The 22,200-nt window shown below is 54.6% G+C and overlaps 1 protein-coding gene across 2 annotated transcripts; it reads left to right on the top strand.

The window, feature by feature from the left end:
- The first annotated feature begins 466 nt into the window (after nucleotides 1–466).
- On the top strand, nucleotides 467–21,700 carry LOC123020930 (D-threo-3-hydroxyaspartate dehydratase-like). Of its 2 annotated transcripts, XM_044425204.1 has the most exons (8): nucleotides 467–1,073; nucleotides 1,950–2,098; nucleotides 4,021–4,301; nucleotides 4,725–4,902; nucleotides 15,455–15,576; nucleotides 18,966–19,155; nucleotides 20,196–20,301; nucleotides 21,176–21,700. In XM_044425204.1, exons 2-8 carry the CDS (start codon nucleotides 1,950–1,952, stop codon nucleotides 21,263–21,265), a joined length of 1,116 nt encoding a protein of 371 aa, XP_044281139.1. In that variant the 5' UTR covers nucleotides 467–1,073; the 3' UTR covers nucleotides 21,266–21,700. The 2 variants fall into 2 exon arrangements, with proteins under 2 accessions (XP_044281139.1, XP_044281138.1); XM_044425203.1 differs by lacking the exons at nucleotides 20,196–20,301; nucleotides 21,176–21,700 and having other exon boundaries at nucleotides 18,966–20,189.
- Nucleotides 21,701–22,200: the final 500 nt, after the last annotated feature.

Raw genomic sequence — 22,200 nt, 5'->3', positions numbered from 1 at the left:
AGGAGCCTGTGGGTCCTGCCTATGGGGTTGCAGCTGCTGCCAAGTCCTGGGAGCCAGACGTATGCTAGAAGCACAGCAGCAGGGGCTGGTGCGACAGCTGGCAACCTGCTCGGAACGGTACAAATCCTGCCCGAGTACCGGCTGCTTGCGTTTTGCAGCTATTCAGCCTAAGCTTATTTTGCATTCCCGTCGCTTCTCTCGCCCCATATTTTTCGGCGTTTGTTTTAATTCATGCGTCCCCTACACACACTGTCAAAGCGGCCAGATCTGTGGCATTCCACCGTCTTTCTTTTGCGGTTGCAAAACTTTGCAAGGGTTTTTTGTTTTTTGATTTTTTTTTGCAACCCGTGCATGCGTAGACGGAGGAAAAGACGGCCTGGCTGGGGCATGCTGGGAGTTGTAGGCTTTTTAACCGCTGCCTAGTGCGCGTCGGAGCGCTCCTTAACCGCTCCCGCATGGCGTGGCTTGGGAGTCATTGCTTACTGCTGTGCAGCCTCTGCATGCTTGCAGCTCTGACTCCACGACCGCAACGCGTTCATCTCAGCCTGTCTGCCCAAAGCGATCTGCCCGGCTTTTCTCCTGTGCCTTTCCCCATTCTTTCTTCGTTTTATTTACCTCGCCTGCGAATTTTAATGCTCCCTGGCTTTGCTTTGACTCGGTGCATCCCCGAGAACCCTTGACATGAGTGGCGTGAAGAACGAAATTAATTCAACAAGCAAGTCTGGCTCTTTGCAACCCTCCAGTTACAGCCTTCTGCTCCTTTGACCGTTTGCCCTGTTTTAACCTGCAGCCGCTTCGAGGTTTCTCCGAAGGTCTGTGTCCTGCGGAGTCGCACGGAAATCAGCGCATGCTCTGCAGCCCAGCTGTTGCATGCAAGAGTTAAGCCTTTTGCATGTTCCGTCATTGCGGGAGCTCTGGCAGTCGCGGGTAATCCAGAGCAGGGCTGTGCCAACAGGCATCTGGAGTGAAGCCAAATCCCGTCATGTGAACTCGCGGTGCAGTTGCCAACGACCAGTGGATTTTGCCCTGGCCTGGGAAGAGCTGGGACTGAGCAGAAGCAGCAGCAGCAAGAGGTACGCTTCTTTTTCCGAGTTAAGAGTGTGCAAATAAATTAATCTCAACTTAGCCAAGTGAAGTGTCTTCTTACACACTCTAAAATAGACATGCCCGAAGCTGACATTTCTTCTTTCTGGCGTTGCTGACGGATCCTTTGCTGCGTCTCTTTTCCTCGAACCGTATGGAATGACGGTGTTTTTCCTGCAAAGTAATCGTGCAGTCGCTCTGAATACCTGGGTTATTTATGTCTTTGTTTGCTGGAAACATTTTAAACCCCTCTTTCATCGTAGGACATTGGGGCAGTGCATAGGAGGCACCGAGGACCAAAAATGTGGTACAATAAATCAGAAAACATTATAGTAAAAAAAAAAAAGCCACCAGGGCCAGTCAAAACAGCAAAACAGAATTGCCAGGTTTCAATAGAAGTGTTTAAAGCGAGTGGGCAAACAAGGAAGGCGGAACAAAGATAGCCAAGGTGCTTCGTGTGCAGAAAAAAAGTACTCACAAGTAAGGCAATACCAACTTCTTAGAGCCAATGAAAGTTCCATAAAACTGTGCAAGCTTTCGTGTTCTCCAGGGCTCTTCATCAGGCTAGGTGATAAGAATAACGGAGGAATGGGAACGAAACAGAAAAGTCTCAAACTTTGGATCTGTCATAAGTCTTAAAGTGGTGTAGAATTCAGTAGTAGCGTGGGCGCCAGTCAAGGTTGTGTGGGAGGGCGTTTTGCGAGGCGGGGAGCCACCACGGAGGAGGCCCCGCACTCAGTCCCGACGCATGCGGCTTCCCCTGGCCGAGAAACCCTCAGAGGAGCCTCGCTGGCACTCCGAAGGCGGGGGCAGTGCCTCTCGACGGCTCTGCAGTGCGGCCCGTTCTGAGTTTCCCCTTTTGGCAGATGTGGGCAGGCCGACGTGTGGAAGAGCTGCCGAGCCCGGCGTTCATCGTGGATCTTGACGTGGCAGAGGGGAACGCGCAGCGGATGAGGGAGCGATGCCTGGCCCTGGGCGTGGCCCTCCGGCCTCACATGAAAACCCACAAGACCCTGTGAGTCGTGGCTCTCGGGCTGCCTCTTTCGCACAACCTTCTGACCCTCCGGAATATCTCTGAGGCTGGCCTGGAGGGGCCTCGTCCTCACATTCCCAGGGGCCACCGTGAGATTTTAGCTGCCGGGCCGGCAGCGCTTCCTTGGGCAGGAGGGAGTCAACGCTTGTAAGGCCTCGGGTTCGGTTCCTGCAGGAACGTCCTCTTTCCCCTTGGCCCTTTTGCTCCTGTTCAGCTATTCCTGCCTTGGCAGAAAAGCCTAAGATGAGAGCGGATGGCAGTCCGTCGAACCCGGCCTTCTGCCCCCAGCAGCCGTCCGCAGGATCCCGCAGGCAGTGCCCTGCCCCTCTTGCCCATGTTCCCCAGCACTGGGGCACAGACACCCTGCCTCTGGCCCTGGAGGATTCGTAGTCGTGGGCCCCCTTCTCTTATTTTATTTATTTTTTATTTATTAAAACATTTTTATGCCGCCCCATTCGCCGAAGCCTCGGGGCGGCTTACAACAATAAATTAAAACCACATAAATTAAAATATACACATTAGAATAATAATAATAATTTAATATATGTGTGTGTGTGTGTGTACACACACAATATAAAATAAGCCGCCCTGGCCAGATAAAATTCAATAGTATTAACATTTAAAATGCTGCTGAAATAAAAAGGTCTTCGCCTGGCGCCGAAAAACAAATAACAAATTCCAGGCATCGCTCCAGTCCCGGTTCACTTAGGACGTGAATCCCACCCCTGCCCCGTGTACCGTGGGGAGAGCCCGGCTCTCGCTCCGCAGCCTCAGGGGGCGGCCTTGGATTCTCGTACTGCGCAAGAGGGAGAGCGCTTCCTTGGTGCCTTCTCCGCACCGGGCAGCCGTTTGCAAACCCCGTCATGTGACCCCCTTTTGCCATTTTTCTCGGCCGCCTGTGCGTGGCGGGATCGGTCCGGACCCCGGGGCGCCGATTGATTCCACGGCGTTCGTGACGTGCCTGCCGAGGGCCGCTGCCGATCGCTCACTCGCTCGCTCGCAGATGGGGCACTGTGACCGGGCGTGGGGGGGGCGGCTCTCTCAGGTGACCATCCGCTCAGGTAGACGCCGTTGATTCTGCGGAGGAAGGGCAGGGACCTGGCAGCTTGGAGGTCACCTGGTAAAGAGTCTCTAGCAACGCGTGAGAACCAGCCCTCCCAGGGACGGGAGGGAGCCCTGTCAGGCCGGCCGGCCAGCGGCCGTGTTCACAGGACAAAACACATCCAAAGAAAGAAGCCATGGGGCACAATAAAATATCTGGCCAGGGCGACTTATTTTATCTTGTTATTTCTTGTATTTTAACCTACTGTTGTGAGCCGCCCCGAGGCTTCGGCGAATGGGGCGGCATAGAAATGTTTTAATAAATAAATGAATAAATAAAAACAGAAACCAATTTCGAAGACAATAAAAGTTGCAAACCAATGAAAACCATAGAAAAGTATAGTCAAATAATAATAATTAGAGAGCCAGGGTGGCGTAGTGGTTAAGAGCGCGGGACTGGGATTCAGAGGATCCGGGTTCGAGTCCCCGCTCGGCCATGGAGCCAGCTGGGTGACTCTGGGCCAGTCGCAGACTCTCAGCCCAGCCTACCTCACAGGGTTGTTGTTGTGGGGATAAGATGGAGGAGGAGAATGATGTAAGCTGCCTTGAGCCCTTTGCAGGAAAAAGGCAGGATATAAATCAAAAAATAAATATAAATAAATAAAATTAAAGTGGCAATTAAAATCATGGGGACAAGAGTAAGGCCGTCCCTGCCCATCCGCTACCTTGCATTTCTGGCCAAAGGACAGAGTCTGTGCATTTTGCAAATGACTCGCCTCCCCTTTTGGGACCGTTTCTCCCTCTCCCACACACGGCGAAGGGGTTCCACCCCTGGTGACTTCCTTTCTGTTCCTCTCCCCCAGGGAAGGTGGGCAGCTCATGACGGAGGGCACGCTGCGGAAAATCGTGGTATCTACGCTGGCTGAAGCCCGGTTCTTTGCCGACGGAGGTTTCGATGACATCTTGTACGCCTACCCTCTGCCCTTTGACAAGGTTGAGGATTGCGCTGCCTTGGCGGAGAGACTGGAAAATTTCCACGTTCTGGTGGACAGCTATGATGCCCTGGCCGTGCTGAAACGGAGACCGTTGCGCCAGGGCAAGCGCTGGAAGGTGTGGGTGAAGATAGACTGCGAAAATGGCCGAGGTACCTTGTAAATTGTAAAATATGCGTTTTTATTTGCCTTGGGGCATAACCTTGTGTAGGTATTTTGGAGTCAAAGGCACATCTCCTCATTTCATGGCCAAACATTAGTGCCCAAAGGCCTTTAGAATAGTTTTCTAAAGCCAACTTTAAAATTTAAAATTGAGCTGCCCATTCCCGCCCTCCTGTTTGCTCGGTAGAACCGCCCGGATGGTGGACCGAGCGAGTCTCAGCGGACACGGTTACGGGGCCCACAAAGAGGCCGACTACATATTCTGGCGGTGTGCAGAGAGCTGGGGCACCGGAGGCATGGCCCGTGCGCCAGTTCTGTCCCCAAGCACCCCAACGGTGCCGAGGCTGAAACGCAGAGCCGCGACATTGTGGTGCTGGCACGCAGAGCCGACGCTTCCTCCACTTCCTCTGCAGCCGGCCTGAGACATAACGATCTGGCTGCCCTTGGGCTGGCTAAGGCCATTGCCGAGGGCACGACCGAAATGGCCGGGGTCTACGTCCACTGCGGCAACTCGTACAGCTGCCACGGGGAGTCCGAAATCCAAGCCGTGGCTGAGTCCACCACAGAGCTGACCCTGAACTTCATGGACAGGTGAGCGAGTGCGCGAGGCCGGGCCGCTTTGCCGGCTCGGCTCTCCGGGATCATCCGGGGGGGGGGGGGATATGCTGGGAACGGCAGTGACTGAAGCGTCCCAAGGACCAGTGCTCTGCCTCCAGCGGTGGTCAGCCAACTGCCAGCAGGTGCTCATGCAGGTGGTCCTCGCCAGGTGTCAAAGGCACCCTGCTTGCAGGGTTTCTGTCGCGCTTTTTGCAGAAGAGCTGCGTCGCTTGCTCGATTTTCCTTTCTGGGCGGCCATCCGGGAGGAGCGGTTTAACTGGGAGTCCTGCACTGAGCAGGGAGTTGGGACCCGACGGCCCTCCGGCTCCTTCCAACGCTGCCGTTCTGTTGTAGCGCCAGCCCTGGTTCCGGAGAACCAATGGCAGGCTGCGTGATCCAAGATGGCAAAGCAGCCAGGCGGGTGCTGGAGCAGGCAGGCCAGAGCTGAAGGTCAGACGGTGTGGCCTGAGACACCCAGGCAGCATATGATATTGGTGTCGGCCTGTTTCCTGCAAGGAAGCCCAGGCAGCTTACAAAGCCCCCCGCCACCCTCCGTTCGAGTCCCGCAACAACAGCCCTGCGAGGTAGGCTAGGCCGTGAGTCAGGGACTGGCCCACAGTCGCCCAGGGAACTTCACGGCCCCGTCAAGCCGCTTTGGCGCCTTGGATATGGGGCCGGGTCGGGCTCAGAAGCTGCAGTGCCTCATCCCACCACGCTCAGGGAGGCGCTGTGGAGCCGCAACGTTGAGTTGCTGTCTCCAACCGTGGCCCAGAAAGCTTTCTTAAGCTGCCTGACCCAATGAACTACCTGGCCCAGTGGAAGAGAGATGCAAGGCCCTGGCCTGCATTTCTTGAGCATCGTTGTCGTAACTGCACAAGCACTCACTGCATGCGTGGTCCAAAATCTCAGCTGATGCCATGACTTCAGCCTGACTAATTTTCACCTCTCTCTGAGCATTGGCCCCTTTCCTGTGTGTGTCCCTAAAATTGTTAACCCTCTTCTATATTCTATAGGATTCCTCCTGCATCACTTCTAATGGAAAAACAGACAAAATCCAGTCTTTCCAACTGGATTCTGATTTAAATGTTAGCTAATTCTGTGCTGCTTTATTGCCTCTGGATTGGGTTTTATTGATTGTACAAGTTGTTATGAATCACCCAGGCAATGCAAATGAAAATAATTAATAAGTATCAATGGTAAATAAAATAACCCCCTTACCAAGTAGGTCTTCTTATCCATGGAGAAATTTCAAGCCCTTAAAAACCATTCTCCTATAGGAAGCCAATGTGCTCCCTTCCTGGAATTAGTTAATTAGACGTGTGTCCAATTTGCTGCAAGCAGATTAACCCTTAGCATCCCTCTTGTATCCAGATGCATCTCTCTCAAAAGAGAAGGGGGCACAATTAGTTTTGGAAGTGGTACCCGACTGCTTCTCTCCCGTTGCCCAGCAGGGGGCAGGAGCGCGTCGGCAGCCGGGCCCGTGTGTGTCGCGGAGGGTGTGTTTTTCGTCTGTGCGGCTGTGTCTGTGCGTGTGGTGCGTGTGCGCGCGCGCGCAAAGCTTTCCAGTTGCATGGGGCAAATTTCTCTCAGATGTTCTGTGGATGTCAAATTAGTTGCAGACAGGAAGTGGCACCAAGTTGGGGCTAGGGGAAGGGCTGGGGGAGGCGGAAAAGATGCGATGCTTCGCAGTCCTTTAATCATCCACATGCGAAGCGACGGCTCGGGGGGGGGGGGGGGGGGCCGCCGCCAGCTCAGCCCCAACGTGGAGCTCCACTCCGAGATGCTGCGCCTTTGATGTGAGCGACAGGCCAGGCCAGATGGGACCTGGAATTCGGGGGAAGCTGGGGCACTCGGGAAGGGACGTCCGTCCTCAGATCAGACTTACTCCAGTCCATCGGCTGCCTTGCTCAGCTCTCCCGCTTCATTTTCCAAAGCTGAGTCCTAAAAGGGGAGAGCATCCAAAATACCTTTAGATGCCCCCATTCTGCTAACCCTGGAGCAGAATGGACCTGATCCAAACAAGGATAACGCAAACCCCTGGAGGGACTAAAGGGACTTCATACAGTTTCTCCCAAGGAGCCGAGTCCGAAAGCCCAGGACAGACCACCTTTTGCTGCAACTTTTTATTTCTTATTACCTTTTAGTACACTAAATTCATAATTATGCACCCTAATGAGTTTAAAACCATCATTCCAGAAAGTGACAAGATCTTGCCTTTTTTTTAAGACAGGACATTTAATATACTCATTGCAATCACATATGTCAATTTATCCATTCAGGCATCCTCCAAGGACTTAAATAGCTATTCTCTAGGTGTGGAAGTTCTGACATTTTTCTAGCAACTAGCCAATTTTGGGAGCGATTGCTAAATCAAGTCCTTAATCATGTTTTCTGTAACTTCCACCAAATACTTCGGTAATATAGGTAAAAACCGACTTTAATGCTTGCTTATGCTGCAAGCGAACAACTGACTCCCGCCATACACAGATCCCATCTGCAACCCACCTCGGCTGCTCCCCAGACGAAGGGATTGATAGCTTGGCCCTGAGGCACTCTTGGAAGGAGCTTGGGTTGTGCGCTTACAAGCTCAGCCTTGCTCTGCTCATCTTGATTTCCAGCTCTGCCCTGAAACTGAAAAGCCAAAGCTCTCCCTGAGCTCTTCTGCCTTTCCTTCCTCAACAGATTTGTTGTGGCAAGAAACAAAAGCCAGAAGGTCCAGTAGGGAAATAGCTAGAAAGTCTGAGAGGGTTGCAAGAAGGAAGCGGACAACTTCGGAGTCCCCTGTGAAGTTCTAAGCTTGCGGTCCGGTAACTGCACCAAGACACGCATCCAGAAGCAGCTTTTTCAAGTCATGCCATTCTTGTGGCTGGCGGGTTGGGCAGAAGGCAGCTCTTTTGCAATTATTATGTTTTTCGAGTTGTGAGAGAGGAAAGCGCTCCGTCCTTTTCAGTGACATTGCCATTTATCGCTGGAAGAGGGAGGAGGAACCGGGAAAAGAGAAATTCCAATTTTTTTCCAGCCGCGGGTTGCAACTCACCCCTTGGATGGAGCCCATCCTGTGTGACCCCTTTTTCTGGGGGTCCAGTGGGGTATGGAGCTGGTGGAGCAGTTGGAGTCCTGCAGGCCTGGTGTCCCAGAAAGCAGGAGGCTGGAGGGGGGTTCTCTTTACTGGGGGGGGGATTTCTTCAGCCTCTTACCGATCTTTAGTGGGCCATGCGCTTCAGCAAAGCAGGAATTGCCCTGCAGGTCCCAGGGAGAGAAAGGGTGCAACATTCCAGTCAGGATGGGATGAGAGAGGGCGGGGAGAGGCCAAAAGGCAGAAGAGCAGCAGATCTTGGCCAAACCTGTTTGACGGGAGACCCTGTGAGGGGCCTCCAAGAAAGCCAAACATGCAGCGGCAGGTTTCTGCTTTTGCTGCACCCCGAACCGCAGCTGGGATGGCGAGGCGAGAAGGGAGCCAGAATTCAGAGGGCACAGAAAAGGCTGGGTTTTCTACCTGGTGTCTCCTCTTTTTTTGGAAGGGATCAGGTGGTCAGCGATGGGACAGGCCGTTCTCAGCCGGAGGGCCTGGGCTGGTGCTGGGTGCTGGACTTCACTCAGCCGAGTGCCGTCCAGGAAAGCTCTCGGGGCCGCGTCCCGGGGGTGGAAGGCAAAGGGGTGGCTGCGGCCTCAATAGCAGTGTGGCGAAGCGTAAAGCTCTCCGTGCCGGCAGCTGAGCCTTAAGGGACAGTCCCTGCGGGCTTTAAGCCTGGGGGGATGCCAGGAGGGCGCCAAACGCCTGGTGGCCGGGGAAAGGGCAGAGGGGCCACGGGGGAGTCCCTGTGGGCCACGGCTGGGCCCCCGCTGAGCCGCATTTGGGCCGCCGGGCTGAGATTCAGCTCCGGTTCGGCGGACCAGGCTGCCTTCCTCGGCGCGCCGACCGCTGGGGCCTCGGGTGGGCAGTGAAGGCACTGGAGGCGTTTGGGGAGTCCAGATGTGGCAGCTCGACATTAGCCGGCTCCCCATGCGGGCTTCCTCGACTCCAGACATGCCAGGCTGGCCCAGGGTCCAGATGGGGGCCGCAGGCACCTGCCCCAGCGTCCTTTCCCGGGAGGGGGAGCGAGGCCTTTGTGCGAAAGGGTCGCGAGGAAGTTCATGCGGAGGTTTTTTGAGGAAAGGGTCGAGGATAATGGGTGTGGTTGTGCCAGCGAGCGAGAGAGCTTGCAGTGACTGGTCATGGTGCAGAGCTCTCAGAGTCCCAGTAAGATTTCCAGAGCAGAAGGAGCGACCGTACGTTTCATCCCTGCAACAAGTAATACTAAAGATTTAAAAGCTGGAGACAAGGGGGTAAATTCTAAAAACCTGCTTTACAGGCTCCGATTCCCCAAAACTGACCTCGATTCTTCCAGAATCAAATAAACTGCCTTGTTTTGGCAGAGCTGGGCAGCTTGTAACCACCCCCGTTCTTTGAGCCTACGGTTCCCATCAGCCACAGCCAGCCTAGCCAGTGGTGGGGGATTGCAGGAGCTTGGGGGCAAAATCCCTGGAGACCGACACATTTTCCTGCTCTGCACTGAGGCCACCTTCAGGCAAAAGCCATTCAAGCACTGCCCGTCCATCCAAGGAATCCTCTTGCCCATGTTCCCCAGTCATGGTCCTACATCCCATTTCCCCCCTGTAGTGCACCAAACCCCCCCAGGAGGCCCACCAGGCAGTGCTCAAAGGCCACATTCCTCCAGCTGCTGCAACTCAGAGGTACACTGCTACTGAACCTGGAGGCTCCACACAGCCACCTTGGCTGGCAGCCCTGCTGGGGCCTCTCCTCTCCTCCACAGCCTCATTTCATCACTCTGCTCTGCAACCTGCCAGGCGGCGTGAGGGTGGCTGTGTGTCCTACTTTAGGACAGACATACCGCTGTTCCAAGGACTCTCCAGCCCAGTTCCAGTTTAAAAAGGAAGGCCCAGAAGAAGTGAGGGCAGGTGGAGCTTCCGAGTCGCCTGTCTGAAGGCTGGGCTGCCTCTCAGCGATGTGAGAATCTCATGAGAAGTGTGATTTGGATTTAAATGGCCTCCTTGGGTTGGATCCAGATTTATGCCGGCTCCATCGCACGGACGGAAATGGACTTCCCCAGCCCGCTTCCCCAGCAGCCCTGAGAATCCTGCACAATGGGGTGAATTGCGGCGTGGGTGTCAGAGGGGAGGTCCCCAAAATTGGGTGGGGGACCCCCCAAGAGCAGAGCTTTCCTCCTCTGGAGGAAGACAGGGCCTGGATCCGTCCCATTCTTTCTAAATTTGCACTGGTGCCTGTTGATTCGAATGGATGCAAACCTGTGTCCTCCTTTGGGGTGAAGATCGAGGGACTACCCTGAACTGGCACCGAAACCCACGCCGTTCACGCCCCTTTCCGGTTCAAAAGGCCACCACCAGCACAGATCTCGGCCCCACTTTTACGACCCACATAATATCAGCGTGTTTCCTGCCCCGATCTCCTGGAGGGAGGGCGAAGGTGTCCTTACCCGGCTTCTTAAATAAAATTGTAAAAGCACCTCCTTCAGGTAAACGCTTTCGCCTTTGAAGACGCCTCTTCAAAGCAAACGAAAGGGTGCAGCTGGGCTTGGGCAAGACAACTGCCCCCCCCACATCCTTTGAATGCCCCCCACCCCCAGCACTCGTACAAAGCCGGGGGGTGGTTCACACCCGGGGGGGTTGTTGGCTGGCGCTGGGCTGCAAGCGAGGGCAGCGCAGGGGAAGCGAGCGGAGGACAACCCGTTTTCAGGCGCCCCCAGGCCACCTGGGCTGGACAGGAGGGGCAATAAGCAATCCCCCCACCCCTCCCCCCCAGGGGGGGTCTTCTTTTGCCCCCGGCCCCTGCGCTGTCCTCGTTTCCCACCAGAAACGAAACTCCGGAGCAGGTTTGCATTCACACCCATTGGAGCCACGAAAATGGAGACTCCCGACGAGGCCGGCGACGCATCTCGGCAGTGAGGGGACACATGCTCTCCCTCCCTCCCTCCCTCGCTCCTCAGGGTGGCCAGGTGTCCTACTTTGCAGTGGACGGTCCTCTTTCCTGGGCTGTGCTCTGCAACTCTGATTTCGCAGGGGCAGGAAAGCATTGCCTATTTGCCCTGCAGCTCTGATCATGGGGACTACGGACCCGGCAAGCCACCTGCTCAACAGGGTGCGCTGTATTCTATTTCTATTTAGATTATTTTATTTATTTATTTATTTATTATTTTTGGATTTATATCCTGCCTTTTTCCTACAAAGGGCTCAAGGCAGCTTACATCATTCTCCTCCTCCATCTTATCCGCACAAAAACAACCCTGTGAGGTAGGCTGGGCTGAGAGTCTGTGACTGGCCCAAAGTCACCCAGTTGGCTCCATGGCTGAGCAGGGACTCGAACCCGGATCCTTTGAGTCCCAGTCCCATGCACCTGAACATTAACACAAGCACAGGCAGAAATTATGCAAACTAGTGCCCTCTTTTCTCCTCTTTCTTCTTGCCAATTATTGATTATTATTACGTTTATATTCTGTGTTTTCTCCTCTTGCCAAGAACCCATAGGCCAGTGGTGGCGAACCTGTGGCAGTCCTGCCACAGCGGGCACCCAGAGCCCTCTCTGTCGTGCGGCACGCGAGCCCAGTCGCCCCAGCATCGCCCCAGCAGCCGAGCATCGGGTAACAGCGCTCATGGGGGCCATGCGCACGCTCGGAAAGGAGTCGTGGTGCCGGGGATGATGTCACGAGCCACGACTCATGAGCCATGACTCGTCCGAGCTTTCGCATGGCCGGTCAATGCGCTGCCAAAGATATATAAATATATATTTTCTTGGACTGGCTGTTTTCAGGTTTAATTGCAGTGTTGGCACTTTGCCATAAATAAGTGGGTTTTGGGTTGCAGTTTGGGCACTTGGTCTCTTAAAGGTTCGCCATCACTAGGTTAGGGCTAGAAAAACGAGGTGTCCTGGCATGGTTTTGCTGGTTGGAATGCGTTCAGGTTGGGCAGAAATGAACAGCTGTGCATATTTTATATTTTATATGTATATTTTATATTTATATTTATTTTATATTGTTAATTTTAATTTTATATTGTTATTTTTGTATTTTATTGTATTTTACTGTGTTTGTAAGCCGCCCCGAGGCTTCGGCAAGGGGCGGCATAGAAATGTTATAATAATAATAATAATAATAATAATAACAACAACAACAACAACAACAACAACAACAACAACAACATGCTACTCAAGGAAGGCTTATTCAAAATCGCCCCTTCCAGTGGAATCTTCCCCCTCAATGAGGGTTAGGGGTGTTCACCAGGGTAGGGTTAGGGTTAGGAAAACGAGGTGTCCTGGCATGGTTTTGATGGTTGGAATGTGTTCAGGTTGGGCAGAAAGTATGAGCTGTGCATAAAAAGCTACTCCAGGAAAGCTTTTTCAAAATTGCCCTTTTCAATGGAACTTTACCCCTATACTAGGGTTAGGGGTGTGCACCAGGGTAGGGCTAGGGTTAGAAAAATGAGGTGTCCTGGCATGGTTTTGATGGTTGGAATGTGTTTAGAATGGGCAAGAATGATGGGCTGTGCAGAAAAGGCTACTCAAGGAAGGCTTTTTCAAAATTGCCCTCTTTTCAATGGAACTTTAGCCCTATATTAGGGTTGTGCGTCTGAACTCCCACCCTGACCTATCATTCTCCCCTTCTGCTTTTTAGCAGAAGCAGCAATGACACTGAACGAGTTCTCACTGTAATCTTGAGGACTAGAACCTTGAGTTGCTGTTCCTAATTAAAGTTGAGAGGTTGAGCTCACTGCTCAGATTCCCAGATCCTTCCCTCTTATGCCTGCTTACGCATCACGCCATCATATGCATCCTCCCCTCAGTCCTCCGTCTTGACAAATTGCAAACTGCCGAGAGAGAGATCGGAGCGGCCACTTTCTGGAGTTAACGCCACCCGCCTTGCTGCTTTGCTAGCATTGCGCCAGAGCATCTTAACATAACCACGCCTGGTATGTGGCCACGTCAAGGACTCCAGTGGGGGAAGGAGACGGCTTCTCTTGGAGCGCACATGGGCTCTGTCCAGGGAGGGAGCCGGCCGGGGAGCCTGCTGGGCCGTTTCTGCATTGCTGCGGTCAACCGCCTCACGACCTCGGAGTCACGGTGAGCCCGGCTGGATGCGCAGCAGCAGCTCCTGTGGATCCGTCCCTCTCTCTGACCAGACACCCTTCCGGGAAGAAATGCCTGCCAGATGTCCTCCTGAAATAGGGCCTGGCTGGAGTCCGGAGGCGGGCAGAGCAACGCGAAAGCTCGGAAGGGCGAGTGCGGCTCCGCACGCCAAAGGCAGGGAACTGAGCCGAGGCATTTCTGCATCAGCAACTGGGGGCACGGGATGCAGCCCCCCCCCCCAGCATTCCATGGAAACGGCCTTCCCTGCGTTTTTCCCCAGCCGGGAACGCTCCGCTTGCATTGGGTAACGGCTCTGGCGCATCTTCAGTGTTTACTGTATGTGGAAGAGCCACAGAAATTTCCCACAGTAAGATTCCCTGCGGAGAGAAACCTCGGAAGAAGGTTAGGGGCCTGAGGATATTTTTCCGGTGATTCTATGCCTTTGCAGGGTCCTTTTACATAAATATTTATTGGCCATCTTAAATTCATTTTAAGGTTGTTTTGTTGGTGTGGTATTTATTTATTTATTATCTTTAATTTATTTAAAGTTTTTCTATGCCGTCCAATGCTAAAGTCTCTGGACAGCTCACAGAAAACAAAAGAACAAAGCAACCATATACAACAAACAACACACAACACACTGCATCTGATAAATAATGATAAAATCAAAGATAAAACCAATTAGCTGTTAAAATATGGGGAAAATGAAAAGGGCTTCGCCTGATGCCGAAAAGAATAAAGCGACGACGCGAGGCGAACCTCCCTGGGGAACATGTTCCACAATTGGGGTGCCACCGCTGAAAAGCCCCTTCTCCGAGTAGCCACCCTCCTAATTTCCTTCAAAGAGGGCTCCCGGAGGAGGGCCTCTGCCTCAGCTCTCAAGGGTCGGGGCATCACATTTGTATTATATTTTATTGTTTTGTTTTTATGCATTGTTGCAAACCACGCAGAGAGCTTTGGGTGCAGGACGCTATCGAAATGAAATAAATAACTAAATAAAAGGAGTGAGCTCCTGGTGCCAGTCATCTGAGCTGCAGGTCCAGCTCCTCGCTGAGGTCTAGGCCATTGCGAAGTTCAGCAAGCCAGATTCCAGTACTGTTTGACTGATTTTCTGTAAAGCCTGTCCTATAGGCTAATAACATTTGGTAAGTTTTTCAGCTGCTCAGGGAATCCAGTTGTGGACTCTTGTAGTGGTAATGAACGTGCGTACGTATGTACATATGTGTGTATGTATGAATTTGTATCCCAGCCTGTAGCCAGAAGGATCTCGGGGCAGCTTGAAATAATAAATAAATACCAAATAAGAGAATAACTTACTTTAATAATTAAAATAAACACATTTCACCATAGCAAACATTAGACCAAAAATCTTTTTTTTTTCTTGTATTTTGACTTTCTGCTTTTTCGGCCTCACATTTCCTAATGACCAAAAAATCAAAGATTAAGGGCACAATCCTCCCCAGGCTGAATCAGAGAAGGTTTTTTTGGCCTAAGCCTGGGTGGAACTGTGCCCTTGAAATGCGCAGTGGATAACTCCAAATGGCCACACACAACAACTCGTCTTAAAGAGATGAAGACCACCGTCTCATTCAGATAATTTGTTGGGGTTCGCCCCCCAGAAGGGCTGCCAAGAAACATGGGTGCCAAGGCTCTTGGCTTTCTGCCTGGACCGGTTCAGCATCTTGGCAGGTTCTGTATTTATGGCCCATCTCCTAGTGATCCCGTTGATACTTCCCAGGCCGCTCTGAGTCAAAGTCTCTGCAGGAAGCCAGAAATCCCCAGGCACCTTATTGCTTCTCGCTCGCGGAAGAGCATCAGAGCGCTCCTGAAATTCACCCTGTGCAGATTCTGAGCTTTCGGGATTCAGGGGAGCAGCCCTGAATCTTACGATGCCTGGTTTGCAGCACTGTACAGCCCAAAGCTCTGAGAATTCAACAAGGAGTCAGGGTTATTTTCCACATAATGGACTCTTGCTCCATTCCCAGCACCGAGCGGGAGATTGTGCCTGAGCTCTTGGAGAGGCGAGTGCCACGGACGAGGGAAGCTTGAGCAGAATTTCCAGCTTTGCTAGCCATGCCCACAAAAAATCGCACCGCCGTAGCGGGAAATGGCGGGTCAAATCTTGTTTGGGCCATGAAAATCATTAGGTGGTCTTGAGCCCATCCCCTCCGCTTACGCCTGGCCTACCTCGCAGGGTTCTTATGAAGGTCCAGTGGATGTCCAGGCGTCAGAAATGGCTGGATAGGCACAAGTAAAGCACAGCCTGCACATTCCAGAGCGAAGGAGCTCGCCACCCCAAAGCGGCTGCTTCGCTCCCAGGTGTCCCGGCGGCCTGTGGTGATTCCGCCTCTCCGCAGACGTGCCAGAGGCTTCAAAGACATCAGCTTATGTTTTGGTCTTCCCTGCCAGGCTGCAGGAGGCCGGGCTGAGCTGCTCCGTCTGCAGCATCGGATCCACGCCGACCTGCAGCCGTCCCGTGCCCAAGATGGGCAGGCTCACTGAGGTTCATCCCGGGAATTACATCTTCTACGGTAAGCCTGGCGTGGAATGAGCAAACTCGGGGTGTGCGCCCCCAAGCCCGTAGCCGTTCCAGGAGGCAGGGCTTTCTGGCTTGCCTCTTTGGATCCAAGGAGACTGGGGTGGCAGGGTGTGCGTGTGTGTGTGTGTGTTCATGCCATGATGAAGAGTCTAGCGCCTTCTGCCCACAGTGCCTAGGTGGAAACGGTTCTGCAGCCATATCGCCCGTTTTGGCATGTCTGAGTGCAGTGGACCCCGCAGCATCCTTTTTCCTGCGTGGGCCCCTCGAGCATTTCAGAGTTTCCGCTGAGGACTGCCGCTCCAACTTAGGGAAAGCTAGGCTGGCCCTCACCAGAAGCAGGGCCTTCTCCGTTGCCTCCCCGATGATGCGGAATTACCTTTCCCAAAGCTTTCTGCAACCAGTTTAAAAGACCCGCTGTAACTCCAGCTGAAGCTAGAACGGAAGTTGCCCTTCGCATTCTGTTGATCCTGGCGGCTTTCACTGACCTGAGTGTATGGACTCCAACTCCCATCGTTCTGAGCTGCCCTGGTTGCAGCTGTGCTGGCTAGAGGTGATGGAGGTTGCAGGCCAGCACATGCAGAGGGTAACAGATTGGGGCAGATTGTCTTATGCCGATATTTCCGTTATTTTGAGAGAAGGTGGTCTGTTTTACGGGCACCGGGCTGCATGGTTGATTGTCCTGTTCAAGATGTATAAATTTCCCAGCCATATAGACAGAGCCACACAACGGTAAATCTGTAATTTTAAAATAATTAAGTGAATAAAATCTATCCTCACAACAAGGATGGCTAACCCAGAGACTCCGTTCAAGCCTCTTCAGCTGCTATCTCCAATCCACACTGGAAAAGAAAAGTCTTTAAGGCAATTCTCCCTTAAATAATCAAACTTTACAGACAAGAAAGCCAGTTCCTAAAATGGACCTGTGCCTCCTTCAGGCATGAGAGCTGTTGCACCAGGCCTTACTCGTGAGTAGAGTTGCTCGGAAATGAACTGTTTTCCGTGAGAGCCGCCTCTGGCCCTGCCCACTTCTCTTGCTCCGCCCTCAGCCCCGCCCTGTGCCTTTAGCCCCTCCCACTCCCAGGATGTGGCCCTCGAGACCCTTCCCAAATGGGAATTTGGCCCCTGGTCCCAAAACCTTCACCACCTCCCCTTACACGATCCTCCGAGGTAGATTGGATGGAGAGATGGTGACTGTTAACTTTGGGACCGGTGTGGATTTGAACCCGGGTCCTCCTGCTCCAGGACCAGCCTGTAGGTCTGCAGGGCTTTCTTGCCGGGAAAGCTGGGCCAAGCGGATTCCGGGGCCAGTTGCAACTGGAGATGCCCTGAGTTCATCCAGGGACTTTCCGCATGGAACGTGCACGCTCATCTCTGAGCCACGGCTTCCACGGAAGTGGCTGCCACGGATAAATAACACCCAGGAGAAGCGGCTTTGCCGGGTTTTGCTAGAGAGCCCGTGCGGGAAGGAGGCTGCCGGGAACCCAGCCCTCCGCTCCGCTCCGCATTCTTTCCTCCGTAAGTTATGCAGATTTGCTGCTCCGTTTCCTGCATAACACGTTCCATGTGTCTGTGCTCCCCCACATGGATGATTCCAAAGAATGCCCAAGCAGGCGGAGGAAGATGTGGGAACCTGGCTGCGGTGGGGGGAGAACCCTGATCCGATTCTCCCGACCGGCGAGGGGCCTGCTTGCCGTGGCCGCGGTTGCCGCAGCGTGTCCACGGCTGGGGAGGTCGCCCTCGCCACACTCCCAGGCCATGCATCCCGCAACCTATGCAACAGGCTGCTCTTGGAGGGAAAGAACTCTGTGTATGCCCAGAGTGATCCCCCCCTTGAGCAAAGTTGCAGGGAAGTGATGCAAATCAGTGCCCAGGAGAAAAGAGGGCCAGGTTGCTGGGGGGGGGGGGTCTGTTGGCTCCAATCCAGGACAAGTGTGGTTCCGATCCAGCCTACGCTTCACACGTGGCCGGCCCCCCACGGAAGGCCTACAAGCAGGCACCCTGCCACCCATGTTCCCCAGCTGTCCTGCAGGGAGCTTGCAGCCTGGATAACTGCCACCTCCTCCTCGAATTTATCCAACCGCTTTTTCGAGCCACCCCCACGTTCCGTGGAACCAAATCCCCACCGTTTGGTTCTGGGCCTTGCTTGCCTCCATCCCAACTCTCCCCCCGATCTGCGTTGTGGGGTGAGCGACCCTTTGGGTTCTTGTATTGGAGAGGGAGGCAAGGCCCTCGTACGCTGCCTGCCCCCACTCGGCCTTTTTCTCAGCTAAACAGGCCCTGTGTTTATTTCCGTACTTGCCAATAGCCAAGCTCTCTGGGCAGTTTACAGCCCTTCAGTTTCCCTAAGCTGTGGGAATTTGGGATTTCAGTAGCCTCAGCAGCCCTAAAAGGTTGGCATTCGTTTTGCCCTGCATCATCTCTCCCTTTTTGTGTAACACAGAAACAGAGCGAGTCGGAAGGGGTCTCCCGGGCCATCTAGTCTGACCCCCGGCTCCAGCCGGCTCTGCTCACGACATGCCCACCATGTGGACGTCCAGCCTATCCTTGAACACCCGCACCGATGGGGCCTCAACCACCTCTGTGGAAGCCCATTCCACATCCTCGGGGTCCTGACTGTCAGGAAGTGCTTCCTGGCATCCAAGTGGAACCTGGGTTCCCTGAGCTTTGCTCCATTGGAGCACATCCTGCCTTCCTCTGCAGGGGAGAACAGGTCTCTACCCACCTCCGTGTGACACCCCCTCGCATACCTGCATGTCGCCAACAGATCCCCTCTGAGTCTCCCCTTCTCCAGGCTGAAGAGACCCAGTCCCCTCAGTCTCGCCTCATACCCCATCATCCCCTGCAAACCGGCCACCAACCTTGTGGCCCTACGCTGCGCTGACTCCAACCTGGCTACATCCTTCCTGAATGAGGGGCCCTGAACTGAACACAATAAAGCATTTGGAAGGTTTTTCTGAGTACAGAAGTAGCATTGCTGTTCTTGCAAAGGAACCTCTAGGTTTATATGGAGCTCTACAGCTACCCCGCAACTCCTGGATGATCCTCTTTTATATATTTGCTTGCAGGGAAGCTGCTCCGTGCAAGCAAATACAGGGCACGATCCATGCCTGCTCCCACCAAACGGCCCACGACTCCCAGCTGGGAGCCGCACTCTTTGTTCGCCCTTCTGCACTTCCCCAGCTCCACCAAATCCTCTTTTAGGGACTGTGCCTTGTAGAAAGGACTCCAGGTTTGGCCACCCCGAAGATTCGTCGGAGGGCCTGGTGGCGACAGGTTGGGCTCCCCTTCCCCGTGACCTCTCGTTCCTCTTTCACGGGGGCGACCGGCTGTCCAGGTGCGGCAACCTCCCTCCGCTGACCTCGCTCCTCTTGATTTGCTCAGATGTCCAGCAGATGATGGTCGGGTCATGCCGCCGGGAGGAGATTGCCGTCCGCGTCTTGACGAGGGTCATCGGCCACTATCCGCACCGCAACCAGCTGCTGGTGGACTGCGGCTGGGCCAGCTTGAGCCTGCACAGCTTGGGGCAGTTGCCGACAGGATACGCCCTGGTGGACGGCCACCCTGACCTCAAGTACGCAACGCGCGGCGGCCAACTCGGGGGGCGGGGGTGCACCCACAGCCGCTGGCCGCCCCTGGCCCTCTTGACGCCCTTAGCAGAGGTCCCCTGCACTGATCTGCAGTGCCCCCCCCCCCCCGGATTGTTAAAAGGCACGGCTGGAACAGGCAGGGAGCCTGTGAAATTCGGCCCACCTGCAGTGCCCAGCAAGGCCCCAGTGAAATGCCTTCTACGGTTTACGTCCAGCTGGCATCTGGAAGTCGCTACTTCCCGGCGGGTGTCCGGGGTTGCATGTGCCACGAGAACGGACGAGATCGCCCAGCTTTTGGGGCCCCTCTGGGAGGTTTGGAATATTGAGAGTCGTGGGCGCTCGCACAAGAGGACCGCCACGGGGCGGGAGGCGCCTGTTCACAGCCCGAACCCTAATTGAAGGCCCAAAGTAGAGCGGTGGTGGGGCGGAGGGGGTGAGAGCCAGGAGGCAGGGTGCCCAGAGCTCTGGATTCTGGGATGGGGCTCCCTCCTCCCTCGTAGGGACGGCACTGCAGATCTAGACTCGCCCTGATGCCACGTCTCAGAACGAAACAGCTTTTGCGGCCTTATACTGGGGGTGCTGAGGCTCAGGCCGGGGGACCAAATTCAGCGCTCAGAGTCCCCCGAATGAGCTTCCCCCCTCAAGCCACCCCTGGCTGCCAGTTGGAGTCTCCCGGATTTTGCATGCCGTTTCCCTGTGCGGAAGGACCCGCACGGCTCTCCAGAGGCTCAGAGCTGTGCATTCAGACCCCCTGCTCTTCTAGCCCTGCCCCTTTGCCTCCGGCCCCGCCCACCCGGACCACCGGGAGCTTCTCCAGGGTGGAATTCCGCACCTGGGACAGAAGATACTCGGTGCCCCTGCCCTTGCGCGAGCCAGCCCAGAGGAAGGGAGGGGACCCAGTGCGCGGCCACGGGGCTGGCACAGACGGGGGCTGCGGAATTCTGTGGGGCCGCAGCTGTCGGGGGGGGTTGGAGGCAGCGAAGCCAATTGCAGGTGGACTGTGGGCTCCTCTCGCTCTGCACAGGTTGGTGGGGATGTCCCAGGAGCACGGCAGGATCGAGCCCGCCTCCGGGAAGCTGGATTTCAGCAGGTTCCCCCTGGGAAGCCTCCTGGCCCTCATTCCCTACCACGTAAGTCTCTCTCGAAGGGCTGCGCACAGATGTGCATCCTCACCAGGCGGGTGGCTGCAAGAAAGGGGCCTTCCCAGCGGCGCCCCCCCCTTCCAAAATGGCCTCTGCCATAAGCATGGTGGCTGCTGATCTGAGGTCAAGGGACTGGATTGGGGAAGGGGAAGGGGGTTGGAGAAGGGCGTGGGGAGGCATCCCGGAGGTGCCCCAGCCGCCTTCCTTCCTTCCTCGCCGGAAGCGCTGCGGCTGGAAAGCTGAAGCCACCGAGCCAGGGAGGGTACGGTCAGTCCTGAGCATCCAGGCAGGGGGAGGGTGGAAGCCTGGGTTTCCTTGGGGTGCTGCCCCGCTTGCAGAAACGTTAGACTGGCTTTCCCCAGCCTTGTGCCTTCCAGACACGTTTGGACCACAACTCCCAGAATCCCCAGCCTATGGCCCTGCTGGGTGGGAATTCTGGAAGTTGTGGTCCAAATGCATCTGCAGGTCACCAGGTTCGGGGAGGCTGACTTAGACAGCTGGTTTAGACCGCTGGAGTTGGGGGTCAGACTAGATGGCCCAGGAGACCCCTTCTGCCTCACCCTGTTTCTGTGATTTGGGCCCTCTGAATTTTTCCCTCTCCTTGCAAAGATGGGAGTCTGAGGCAGCACTTGGATTTAGCAAGGGGGGTAGTGCCTTGCTGCTCCCCACCTGCCCTCAGCACCTGCCCAAAGGTCAGACATTCGGGCCACAGCTGGCATAGGGCAGATGTGGGCTTTCCAGAGACGACCCCCCCCCCCAACCTCAGCTGCCTTTCTGAGTTTGCAGCATGATTCTGCATTTCCCTAATCAAGAAAATGCATCTTGCACGCAAGCCTTGCTCACCCCTCTGTATCGGTGACAGGCCTGTGCGACGGCCGCAATGCACCCGCTTTATTACGTGCACCGCCAGGGCGAGGTGGTGGCCACCTGGAAGCCAGTCAGGGGCTGGTAGAGGACCAGCTGAGGAAGGACGGCTCGGCCGGGGTCGCTCTCCGAAGACGGTGGACGGGCTGTTCCCGCGCAGGCTGTGTGACGAATCATTTGTGCTCTCCCTGGCCACAGAGCCCTAAGCATGATCCTCCCGTTATAATTTTGCATATTTCTGTTTTGGAGAAACATCGCTTGGACATCAGTGGATTAACGACATCATTTACCACGAAATCCTCAGCAAAGCTCATTGATACATCTGCTTCTTTTTCCAGTCCAGCTTGATTTATACCTAGTGGTTCCTGTTAAACAACTTCTGTAGGCAGCAATTATCCTTTCGTCTCCACTATGGAATAAGTAGAACCCACTGATCTAAAGAATACGGTTTCATACCTGAGACCTCCTAGGTGTTTTTTGGTAAAACGAGATCTTATGCATCAATAAACTCTGCCAAATAATATCTTCCCATCCCTGTTGCCGCTTCTTTTTCCAGTCTTTCACTGCTGGAATCTGAGCCACCAGCCGCCTCGCTGAGGTTGGAAACTCAACCTTGGAGAGGAGACGAAGGTGGCTTTCCAGCAGGCAAGGTGGGAAGCAGGGTTCCTCCTCCGGGGCAAGGTGTGTTGAACCTTGGGGAGTTTCCTCCATCTCAGAAGCGCCCAACCGGCGGGGTGAAAACAGCCATCTGGCGAACGCAGAGTGGTAGCATTGGGCTGAAACCTTCCACCTGCTCTGCCGAGAATGCCCTTACTCTAGCAGCCCGGCTGGCGTATGGGCCGGGGAGCTGCATTGGGCGCGAGACCATTTTCCTGACTCGTACCTGAAGCAATCCAGAAATGCCCGCGTCCTTGCAGGTCCACCATCCATGACGAAGCCGCTGCGTCTTCCTGGGGGGTATCGGACGGGTGGGCCCTTGGAGGGGTGGCGCAGCGGGCGCTGGGTGTTCAGGTTGAGAAGGCA

Source organism: Varanus komodoensis, unplaced genomic scaffold (assembly GCF_004798865.1).
Source record: "Varanus komodoensis strain SLA01 unplaced genomic scaffold, ASM479886v1 scaffold15, whole genome shotgun sequence".
NCBI classification, from domain to species: domain Eukaryota; kingdom Metazoa; phylum Chordata; class Lepidosauria; order Squamata; family Varanidae; genus Varanus; species Varanus komodoensis.
The sequence above is the reverse complement of the archived record's forward strand: the minus strand, read 5'-3'. Positions and strand labels throughout refer to the sequence as shown.

Coding starts and splice junctions, on each gene's coding strand:
- LOC123020930 (XM_044425203.1), top strand. CDS start 1,950: ATGTGGGCAGGCCGACGTGTGGAAGAGCTGCCGAGCCCGGCGTTCATC. Junction 4,302..4,724: donor AGACTGCGAAAATGGCCGAG/GTACCTTGTAAA, acceptor CTTCCTCTGCAG/CCGGCCTGAGACATAACGAT. Junction 4,903..15,454: donor ACCCTGAACTTCATGGACAG/GTGAGCGAGTGC, acceptor CTTCCCTGCCAG/GCTGCAGGAGGCCGGGCTGA.